This window comes from Syngnathoides biaculeatus, chromosome 10, assembly GCF_019802595.1.
Source record: "Syngnathoides biaculeatus isolate LvHL_M chromosome 10, ASM1980259v1, whole genome shotgun sequence".
NCBI classification, from domain to species: Eukaryota; Metazoa; Chordata; class Actinopteri; order Syngnathiformes; family Syngnathidae; genus Syngnathoides; species Syngnathoides biaculeatus.
The window spans coordinates 13220398-13232406 of record NC_084649.1 but is presented as its reverse complement, the minus strand read 5'-3'; the positions used below and the strand labels follow the sequence as shown (position 1 = coordinate 13232406).

The window sequence follows — 12009 nt, the reverse complement described above, 5'->3', positions numbered from 1 at the left end:
GCAGTGATGCGGACTTTGTATCGGTTCGTTGTAGTAAAGAGGGAGCTCAGTTGAAAGGCAAATCTACCAGTCAATCTACGTTCCTACCCTCACCTATGGGCACAAGCTGTGGGTCGTGACCGAAAGAACAAGATCCCGGATAAGAGCAGCCGAAATGAGTTTCCTCCGCAGGGTGTCCGGGCTCTCCCTTAGAGATAGGGTGAGAATCTGGGTCATCCGGGAGGGTTTCAGTGCCGAGCCGCTACTCCTCCGCATTGAGAGGAGCCAGATGAGGTGGCTGGAGCATCTGATTCGGATGCCTCCTGGACGCCTCCCTGGTGAGTTGTTCCGGGCATGTCCCACCGGAGGGAGACCCCGAGGACGACCCAGGACGCGCTGGAGAGATTATGTCTCTCGGCTGGCTTGGGAACGCCTCGGGATCCCTCCGGAAGAGGTGGAAGAAGTGGGTGGGGAAAGGGAAGTCAAGGTATTCCTACTGAACGTACTTCCCCCGCGAACCAACCCGGAAAAGCGGTAGATTATGGATGGATGGATGGAGGCCCCCCCCAAAAAACAAAAACACCCCATTGTTTTCTGTACAATTTTCAATTTATTTATAACAATATCTGTTATTTTATTGTAAAGTACTCCAGCAAAACTAAACAATCTCTTTCCAGAAGTAAGTCTGAGCTTCCATGCATTGTGTACTATAAAAAGCTATGTGTCATTTATTTAAAAAAAAAAAAAAAAAAAAAAGAAAATTAACAACATTCAGAAAATGAATGAATTTAGCACAACTGCTGCTCGGGGGAATAAAATGATTGTACTTATCTCTCAATCAAAATACAAAACATATACAACAGAGTAAAATAACACTTGCTAACAGCTACTGCTATGCAAAAATAAAACATTGTCGCTGAATAATTTCAGATATTGAAGATCGATCGGTGTTACATGCACTAAGATATGGCTGACACATTTCTGACAGAAGCAGCATTTTGAGCGTAAGGACAAGAGTGGTAGCACTAGCAGCGGCGGGGCACACCAGTTAGACACAAGAGGTTAGACACAGCTCAACAACAACACAAATACCAAATGACCTTAATGCACTTAAAGACGGAGTCGGTACCAAAGGGTCCACTAAAGATCAAAGTTACTCATGACTGACATTTTAGAAAAGGTCCAGTAGGATCTTTGCTTCATCTGAAAGGACCTCAAGTGAAGCTTTTCTCACTTTCAACTCAAGGAAGACCCTGTAAGTCACATGATGCCACCTGGGTGTGCTTTGGTCCCCCCCCCCACCCTCACCCCTCCCGGGTTCATCAGCTCACCACGTTTGTTGGCTTCAACACATTCACAACACCCACCTGGAATGTTTCATCTCATCTCCCGACGTACACTACTACACACTTTAAAAACAAGCCCAGAACCTCCAACTGTCATGAAAAGCCCGCGTCAGCTTCACATCTTGCTGTATAAAACCTACAAAACAGGAAGACAACGCAAGAGCATCTGCCGCTGTACACAAACATCATCTTGCAAAGATTCCCAGCGAGACAAAACCCTTACAAATTGAGACAACGAGTGAGTTTTGCCTTTCCCCTCTAAAAAGTCCACACAAACAAACTGTTGGCACTGGTGAAATGGAACAATTTTTTCTCTCTCTCTCTCTCGCTCACTATACAAATCATGATAATAAAAAGTAAAATTGCTATGATAATAACGACTTCTAATTTTCCATTTCATTTTGCACAGAGGTAGTGGCTATTTGGGTAAAAGGGTTAAGGGACACGTGTAAATGAAAAATCTCTCATAAAAAATGGTATTTGTTTTTTGACCAGAGGAATCTCAAAAGAACAAAATATAATACTGCAATCACATACAAAAGTAGTCCTTAATTTTTGTACATTTATACAGTGTTCATACTTTTTTTGTCATTTTTCTCTCCTACTATTTTTAGCTTTTTTTTTTCCAATTTGTCCCCACGTGTTGTGTTGTTGTTTTTTTTTTCTCCAGTAAAAGGCAAGAAGATGGGGTGGGTTTGGAACAGCGCGACGGGGGCTGGGGGGGAGGGTCCTACGCCAGCGGGTCCACGAGCGGCTCCTCCTCTCCGCGAGACAGCAGCTCCTTCTTCTCGTCCGTGCTGGCCAGCGAGTTGCGACTGTTGTGGGCGCCCATGTACAGTGTGGCATACACTGGGTTTGTGAAGTTGGTCGGCTGGGAGGAGTCAAAGTGCAACAAAACATTACAATCACAAGTATTGCTGCCATTTACGGGCAGTAGAGTTGAAAAAAAAAAAAGGAAAAATACATATATAGGTCCTTGATTTAGAAACCATGGATTCACTATTATCTCCATGAACAACCCAGGCTAAACTTCTTAAACTTAAAGCCATCTTGTGGCATCCCTGAGCATTGTAAAACAAGCATGGAAAATGCAATTAAGTGAGTTTTTCAGCAAATAGTTGCAGATAGCCACGTTTAGCTAAATGCGCAAATAGCAAACCACAACCACAATTGCCTCGGTGCTATCTTGGTGTCACTATTTTATGTTGAAAGGAGTTGAGGAGCTTTAATGATACAAAATGAGTGCTTTGCCGCCATCTTGCTCTGTCTACATGTTTCAGCAATCATATACCCTGTTAAGGGTGCGCCAATGGACCTTTCCGACCTGTCAATCATTCATATAATAATAGCCAATCAGATAGCTGCATTGTCTTAACCCCTGGCTTGACACACCCCTGCCGCCATGTTGTCCCACAAGAAACACTGGTTGTCAGTAGCGTTCGCTTGGAAAAGTTAATGTTACGAAGAAAAAGGTCCTCAGATGCGCTTGGGGAAACGTGCAATTCTGATGAAAGATATCCCACTAGGTGGATTAATTTTCCAAAGCCTAAAACACAGTTGACGAAGTGTCTACGATGGTTTAAGGATTGGGGAAGAGCGCACGTACAACTAAGTGTGGACAATATCAACAAACGCAAGGCTGTAGGTTCGAAGGTAAGTGAGGGAGAAGTACCTTCTCTGAGTTTGATTTCATTATTATCAGTGCTTTATACATTGCAGGAGAACAACTTTCATTTTGTTAGTGTATCACTGACCTGCTGAATAAACAGTGTAATGTTTTATGGCGATGAGTCAGGTTAGGGATACGTAAATGCGCCATGTCACGCAAGAGAAATGTCTATTTGCCCATTTGTATCACATCCGACTTTTAAGACAGAGCACTGTGTTCAATTACGAGCCAAGTCAAATGAATACACCCACTCACTTATAAAGACAACAATGATATTCCTGGTGAACTTTCCAAGTAAAAAGTACTCACCCTGCTTTACATGTGCAGTAGCATTCCACTATTTTATCCTGTTGGATTTCAATATGAAGTTTTTGAGGCGTTAAACTTTTTTTCAACGATCGCCAATTGCCAACATTTCGCTGTAACTCTGAGATTGCATTCTGCTCCTTCGAAAATCTTAATTACATATCCCGTACATATCCTTGCGTGAAATAGTTCAGACCTCTCTCTAGAACTCTCTTGGACAAGTCACATACTGCAATATTATCTGGAATACGCGATAGAGAATCGACTTCAAACCTGTTCTGTTCACTCGCCATTTTGGTAGCGTGTGGAACATGGCTAAGGTGGCGGAGCTCAAGATCGCCATCGGAAAGGTTCATTACTCGCCGATTTTCGCTATTTGCGCCAGGACTCGGTCTCAAACACTTGAAAGTGACAGAGTGGATTTCTACCTTGTCTGGATCCAGGGTGAAGTCTGCGTCTAGCAGCTCCCCTGCGTCGTCATCAGGTTCACCCTCGTAGATCTTGTAGGCAGGGTTTCCGATCTCAACATTCATGGCGCCGTTGGTCATCCTTTGGTGCTGGAAGCCCTTCGCTCTGCACGACACGTGGAGGTCCAGATATAAGCTCGACCGCGTAACAACGCCCGCGCACATCCACACAATGAAGAGAGGCGGTTCATGGTGTCACGTCCAACCAGACTGAGGAGGAGCAAAAGCCACAACACAGGCACGGACACGGACCCAGTATTCTATTCAACCCAGAACTGATCCGGATCTCATCGCACAAAATGAACCACAATCGATCCTAGATCAATGCTTGGACACAGTTGCTACCAATTAAATCAGAACAGAAATGTGGTAAGGATGAGCATGTTTAATCTTGGCCGAGCTAAAATTTGTCATAAGGGATGGAGGCAATGCAGAAATTGTTCATTCGGGCCCAAATCATTTGCTGCAAACGCTGATAGGAAGAGAGCATAGTCTGCTGTTGGAACAATTTGGAATACAATTAGGTCCAGAAGTATTTGGAGATTTTCATTTATGATTCTGGCTTCACAATAGCACGAAACTAACACAATCAACAAGCAATTAAGTGTAAACTTTCAGCTTCAATATAAAAAAAGTTTCATAACAAGAAGGCAATTAGCAGTTCGGAATTTTGATTGAGAGGAGCTCTAATTTCTGCTTCTCCAAGGTATTTAGACAAAGAAAGACACCTTTTCAATATTTTGATCAATATTATTTGCCTTTGTTGAACATCTGAAAGCATCTCCAGGGAGCAAACTTGGAAATGGCGCATGTGCAATTTTCATCCACGTGGTTAAAAAAAAAAAAAAAAAAAAAGGCTCTTCTTTATTTACAGTGATGTCACTTTGTCCAAATTCCTTTGGGCTCATACAAATGCATGTCATTTCGCAATTGTAAATGTTATATAACTGTGAAATCTCTGAAAAACTGAAAGCCTGCACTTCAATCACAAATTGTTCTGTTTTTGTCCAAATACTTCTCGGCCTAATCGTGGCATACGGATCAGAGAAAAGCTCGTCGTGAATATTCTCCACATCCTCCGCACTGTAGGCTGGCAGCAAGTGTATGGAGTAAAGGTTCCAATACATCTGCATCAATGTGACTTCAGTACCATACACGTGCTGGACAGATTTCCCGGTCTACCATTTTTTCTTCTGCGACAAGGCAGTTCGTCATATTCTGCGAGGGAACTGTTGAAGTGTACATTTTGCGGCCACTTTCCAAATGCCCATCCCTACGGCGCAATACAATACAACAGCATGAAAGACATTTACAAGATTACAGTACACACAAAACAGATCTGTTCTGTGCAGATCTGTCCTACAGCTCCTGAAGAGGCAGATTAAACAGGAGAGACACTGAAGGCCTCGAATGATGCGACACATATCACAGGACCACACACACGGCACAGCAACTGAGACTTATGGGGAAGAGGCAAGGTAGAAAGACTTGGATGGGGTAATGGAGGCAAAAGTGGAGCCACCCCCGCCCCGCAACTGTTACCGCAAGCGTTTGGAGCCGGTTTTGCTGGGCCGGCTAGACCTGAGGAGCAGAGGAGATGCCGTTACAGTGTAGGGGAAAGGAAGTGGGAAATGGATGAGGGAGAAAAAGAGGAGGCCTCTCTCGAACGTGACGTGTTTCGCTGCGACTCACCCTCTCATCCTCCTCTTGTACCAGAACAGCGCTCCTCCGGCCAGCAGAACCAGCAAGAGCAGGAGCACCACAGGGATCACGATGGAGGCTGTGCCTACACACACAAGCGGCGTTGATGACGCATACAGTCACAGGTTCAAAGGTCATGTGTCCACCCGTCCACTTACGTCCTCCTGAGCTGCTGCCACCCTCACTACTGGTGGCTGACTCACAGCGATGCCCCACCCATCCAGGAGAACACCTGAAGATCAACACAGTAGGTACAATAAATACAGTATACGCACGTACGGGGCGATTCAGTGCTTTGAACATCCAGACTTGATGAGCACACTCAAGTTTGCTCACCTGCACTCTGGAAGGTGTGTGAGAGGATTAACGGAGCACTGGCCGTTTGCACAGTATTCGTTTGTATCGCATGTGTAGCAGCTAGGCTGGATTCTTCCGTTCGCGCATCTGTTGAGGACACGAAGGTGTGACTAATCCAGTCACTCACATTTGACTGAAATCTGTACAGTCGAGCACGAAAAATCACACGTGTCAAATTTGTTAACAGTACAAAAAATAGATATTGAAAGACGTAACTTATTTTGTGTAGTTTTGACATTAATTTACGTGTTTATTTCATAAACGTTGTTAACTAAACAAGCCTACTCCAAAACAATCGGTATTCACCCGGAAACAGGAAATGCAGGTTAACCGTACTGAGCATGTACGGAAGTGATGCCAAACGCGCATGTTCCGAGCTGCTTCACGTACTGCGAACGCATTATGTCGAAAGTCATCAACATAATGAGCCATTGTCAAAGGAAATTCAGTTACACCAGGGGTGGTCATTGCGTCAATCGCGAGGCAGTTTTGGTTGATCGTGCCAAAAAAAAAAAACCCACAACAAAAAAAAACCGTTACACTATCATCCACCTCACCGCTTGATTCAGGTGTGGCCAATATGTCGAGCGCACGCACATAAAAGGCGGGTTCTAGCAAGCCGGCCTCCTATTTATGGGAGTGGCGGCGATGCGCGCGTGAATCCCTCCTCCCCCAACAACACATCACGACTGCCAGCAGGAATGTTTGTTCTAATGTATCGCTAGCTTTTTGCCACTACCGCCGGTTATGTTGAACTAAACTTTCAGCATTTTCAAAATATTGCAGGTATACACCGTTTGTGTTAATTCCTTGACAGGCCAGTGCATTTAACTTTTCTTCAGATGGTTTGTCATATCAAGAATTTTTATTCGTGAAAAATGTTGAATACCGTTTTATATCATGTTCTACTGGTATCAGTTGAAATTGGAAATGATCACTTCTGAGTTTGAAATTTTTGTTTTCCATTTTGGTTACGTATGTAATTTATTTTTAATTTACAGTTATGTTATATTAATCCAGTAAGTTAATTTAAGGTCTTGAGATTCCATCCCTAATCATATCCGCAACTTTACCTGCGAGCATGACTGACCACACTTGTACATTTTTCAAATGTGAGTGACTGCTAATGTAATACTTTCTTAGTATATTGTTGAAGTAATTCTAAATGCAAATATGACGGTTATGATGAGAATAATAAGCCAGCGAGATTTTCCCACAAATGTAGCAAAAATGGCGAGGGAGACGCTGGGAACCTGGTGGTGCTAAAACGGTGAACAGTAACAGAAAACCAAACAATTATGGTTAAGAGTATAGGCTAGAGCAGCGCAGAAAAAACTCAAGTGGCAAACTGGTTACATTTTGTACAAACTCAGTAAAGCTAAAAAAAAAATAAAGATTCTAAAAATGTTCCCTTGTCAAAAGAGTAGGATTTCACAGGTTAACACTTGTAAGGGATATTTTCTGGCACACACTGTGGCCCATGGCACCCATAAAATACCACACCCAATTGGAGTAAAGTACAATTTAGAATTAAACCAAAATGTATGTAAAAATACAAATTAGTCAATATTTGCCAATGTGAGCGCAGGCTGTTGTTTTCTCACACCTGACCTACACAAATAGTGTACCTACTGAAGGCAGACAATGACAAAGCACATGTTGCTCTTTTTTTTTTTTTTTTTTTTTTTTTAAGAGAATTCCTCCTGGCTAGATTGTCAAGTAAGTGTGAATGTGCCAGACAATTCTTCCTTTGTATCACTTTGTGAGCATGAGAGCTTTTACCGGCAGGTGAATTCGCCGGTGGATGTAAACCTGTCCTTGGGGATACACTCTCCGTTGCGACAATAGTGACACTTGTCGATTTCACATACGCTGCCGGTGAACTGAGGCAAGCAGCGGCACAGTTTGGAGCCGCTCGCGCTCTGTAGGCACGTGCCTCTGTTCAGGCAGTGGCCCTCACAGCTTCCTGCACACAAACGCACAACGCAGGTGATGCAAGTGTGCTGCTCGCTAAACAATACAGTATCTCTGTTTATGATATCGGACTGTAACACTCACTATACTGGCACTGGTCACCCAGGAATTCATGAGGACAGTTGCAAGAGGGTTGGTTGCCAGCACTGACCGTGCAGTTGCCTCCATTCATGCAGTAATTTCTACATGTGTGCAGGTTACAGTTGGGGCCCGTAAAACCTGGCAGGCATCGGCAGGTCGGAGAGCCTGTTGACATTTGCAAGGAATAAGCAATCAACACATTTGAAGGAATTCCTGTGTCAATCTTGGATCAATTAAAAAAAATAAAACATTTCATGTTCTTAAAAACAAAACAAAAAAAGTAACAAAGAGAACTTTAAAGTCAAGTTAACAAGTCCAGAGGCCCAAGCAATATGAAATGAATTGACAATCTATCCATCCATTTTCCAAGCCGCTTATCCTTACAAGGGTTGGGGGTGTGCTGGGGCCTATCCCAGATAACTTCAGGTGAAAGGCGAACTACATCCTGAACTGGTCGCCAGTCAGTCACAGGGCAGGGAATTTATAAACAGATATGTTATCATACATAACAGGTGCTGCACAGAGTAAGTTAGTTCTGTCCCTAATGTGGTGGACCACGGTCCATTCATCACTGACCATTTGATTAGTTTCTACTTCCTACCTGTTGGTGAGGGTGTGCACGTTCCTCCGTTCTTGCAGTAGTCTCTGCACTGGTCGATCTCACATCGATCGCCTCCGTAGTTGGGCTGGCAGCGACACTTGGGCTGCTTGTAGGCGTTGAGGAAACAACTGCCACCGTTCAGACACTGGACCAGGCAGGGGCCACTCGGAGGCGCTGTGGGCAATTATAGTTGCATTACGTTCATTGGTGGCAAACCAGCACATTCGATAAGATTGAGCAACTGTTCAGACAACCCCAGAATTGTTTTTTTCCCCAATTCTCACATTTTGTTACTTTCTGTTAAAATTCGCGAGTAGTGACTAAAACACAAAAACCATTTTCCCTTAGAATAACTTTCCATGTCACACAGTCTGTGTGGTACTCCATTACAAGCTCGCCCACTCAATCACTGCAGGCGAAAAATTTGATTCAGAGGTGATTGATTGTATTCGCTGGAGGCTACTTTGCTACATTTACTTGATTGAAACCTTTAAATAGTTCAAAAAGCACCATTAAAACCCCATTAATACACTGTTGCTAGAAATATTTACAGTATAAGATGAATATGAATTTTTAAAAACTGATGTGCTGGGTTTATATTATTTTTATAAATAAAAACAAAATGTGAACAAAATCTAAATAATGCTGAGATGGACATTAACTTTGAGTAATACCACCATGTAATTCTTGTCAGTGGTTCGTGGTTTTTGACTAACTACCACCAGAAATATTTACAATACAATACTGCAGTAAGCCTAGATGTTTTATTCCTGAAACTATCCATCCATCCATTTTCTTTGCCGCTTATCCTCACGAGGGTCACAGTTGAGTGCTGGAGCCTATCCCAGCTGTCAACGGGCAGGAGGCGGGGTCCACCCTGAATTGGTTGCCAGCCAATCGCAGGGCACATTGAGACAAACAACCGCACTCACAATCACACCTAGGGGAAATTTAGAGTGTCCAATTAATGTTGCATGTTTTTGGAATGTGGGAGGAAGCCGGAGAGCCCAGAGGAAACTCACACAGGCACGGAAAGAGCATGCAAACTCCACACAGGCGGGCCCGGGATTGAACCCGGAACCTCAGAACTGTGAGGCCAACACTCTACTGGTTACGGCAATATTATTTAGAAACATCATCTAAAAACAAGTTGAACTGACAGCAGTTGGAAGTTCTGAATTTGGAATGTGAGCGCCTTTGCGTGTCTGTCAGTTCACTCACAGATGGGAGCCAGCGTGGGAGTGGGCTGCTTCACGCACGTGCCGTTGTCCAGCGTGTGTCCGTTGGGACAGGTACAGACCGGACCACTGGGACTCAGCAGGCACAGCCATTCGCATTTCTTTCTGTCGCAGGGATTATTCACTAGCAAAGACAAGAGAGCATCCAATAACACCGAACGTCCTTCTTCTTTTATTACTGCTGTCGTTTTACGGCCAACTCACTCTCCGGTTGCTTGTTGCGGTGGTACAAAACCAAATCTGTAGCGTGGTTCATTCTTGTCGTCAGGTTCTCCACGTCGCCCTTGCCGAACTTATTTACACGGAAGACGTGGTTGTGGATGTAGGTGATGCCGTAGATGTAGTCTTCAAATATGTCGATACTGAAGGGTTGATGGAGCTCTGTGGAAAGAAGTACACTATGATGAAAGCCTTAAAGGCAGAAAATGAACTCAAAGATACAATGGAGTGCATACGCTGAGGACAAAATAGTAGAAAAAGAAAGTAATGTGTTAATTTTTATGGGAAGATGTAAGGGTAAGAAAGTGTCAATTTCATTTTCAGTCAGTATTCCCTTATCAACATAACCTTTGCTCTTTTTCTATAGAGACATGCTAAAATTTTCATCAGGGGATATTAAATATTGGCTCATAACACTTCTGGTGATGATTGGAAAAAAAATGAACAAAGTAAGATTTCAGTTTAGGTAGTTCCTTCTGGGGAACAGACATTATTGTTTGCACAATCCAATGAAACCATATAGTTATGGTTACCCTCACAGGGCTCTTATGACTCTGGCCATCAAAAAGAGTAAATGTGTAATTAGCTCAGCATTTTATTCCATACATGCAGTTGACTCTCCATTTCAATTGTAGTATATTTCTTTTTTAACAGTAAAATGAATTTGAAATGATGGAGAATACTGACGACCAAAAATGGTGACATAAATACCTTGCATTTGACAGGTGCATTTAAGTGTTCATGGAAAAAAGTTCAATATTCATTCATACAAATGTACATAGATTGCCTTGAGAAACAGAAGTAAAAAAGTACCACTCAACTATTCTTGATGCTGTTCACAGCCACCACTGCATCACTGCCATTCAGCCTGACGCTGCCGATTAATGACAGCTTGGCGTCGGCCCAGTACAGCCGCTGATTGAAGTAATCCACCGCGAGGCCTGCGCAAAAACACGATTACGTTACTCAAGCTGCGTTTTATTTTGCCGATGCATTCGCAGATGTACTGTATGTTCTACCAGTTGGCCACTGAATGTTTTCTTCCACCAGGGTCTCTCTCATGGTACCGTCCATGGCAGCTGTCTCAATCTTGGGGTGGTTCCCCCAGTCTGCCCAGTACATTTTCCTACATTTGCATAGTTTGGATTGAACTGAGGTTCGCACGTTTAGAACATAAGTAAGCTTTCCCTTCACCTACGTACCCTCTCGGCGGGTCCACCACGATGGCATGAGGCTCATCGATCATGCCTGAAATGAGAGTTTTACGGTGGTGGCCTCCGCTTAGCTGAGCCACCTCAATGACGTCCCGACCGGAGTCGGTCCAATACAGGTTGCCTGCCACCCAGTCCACGGCAATGCCTCGCGGCATCTTCAGATCAGGGATCTAAACACATACACACAAAGTTCCGTTTACAACCACAAGAAAAGGAAGTGCTAGCCTTTTCGGTCACTACTGTAGTTTGCTGACTGTATGTCTTCACCTCCACATTGGTGACCCGTGATTCCGTCTGCCGTCGGTTTCGGTTGTTGTTAGGTGACGGGGAGGAGGAAGAAGGCAACTCGTACGAGGATACGCGTCCAGTGTGCCAGTTTGTCCAATAAATGCGGTTTGTCTTAATGTGCACATCCATGGCATCGATGCGCACGTTGGCGTCACCTTGGAAGATTTGCTCATAGCGCCAGTTTGGCATGGAGGGGTCCAGGCTACGGATCTCGTTGTCATCAGCGATGTAGAGCACTTGTCTCTGAGCTGGGGACCAAGTGGACAGATAATATTGTGGTTGAGAAGAAATGCGAAACCTGCCCCAAATTAAATAAATTTAGAGTTAACGTGATTTTTCTGTCGTTGTCGAATGGGCATCTTGTAAATGGAAATGATACAAGACAGTGTTACAAAAATTCCTGATAAATATTCACCATTACATTGTTTTTTTACATCGTCAAAATTCTCATAGGTCTCATCTTATTGCATCTCTTTTCGATTTGCAGTAGCAGCATTCTCAAGAATCCTGCTCACTCCTTGCATACAGCATTGTAATGAATTGTAGTTGTTGTAATTGTATTGTAATTA

The 12009-nt window shown here is 43.6% G+C and overlaps 1 protein-coding gene across 1 annotated transcript in view; it reads right to left on the bottom strand.

The window, feature by feature from the left end:
* Positions 1–716: 716 nt before the first annotated feature.
* LOC133508139 (low-density lipoprotein receptor-related protein 1-like) overlaps positions 717–12009 on the bottom strand; it is a 111526-nt gene continuing 100233 nt past the window's right edge. The window contains exons 76-89 of the mRNA XM_061833931.1: positions 11420–11688; positions 11141–11322; positions 10958–11064; positions 10760–10879; positions 9924–10100; positions 9703–9843; positions 8482–8655; positions 7884–8045; positions 7608–7791; positions 5805–5912; positions 5627–5700; positions 5460–5553; positions 3729–3873; positions 717–2196 (exon numbers count right to left, since the gene is read on the bottom strand). Coding sequence (XP_061689915.1) covers positions 2056–2196; positions 3729–3873; positions 5460–5553; positions 5627–5700; positions 5805–5912; positions 7608–7791; positions 7884–8045; positions 8482–8655; positions 9703–9843; positions 9924–10100; positions 10760–10879; positions 10958–11064; positions 11141–11322; positions 11420–11688 — 2078 coding nt within the window. The 3' untranslated portion in view covers positions 717–2055. The remainder of the gene's footprint in view (positions 2197–3728; positions 3874–5459; positions 5554–5626; positions 5701–5804; positions 5913–7607; positions 7792–7883; positions 8046–8481; positions 8656–9702; positions 9844–9923; positions 10101–10759; positions 10880–10957; positions 11065–11140; positions 11323–11419; positions 11689–12009) is intronic.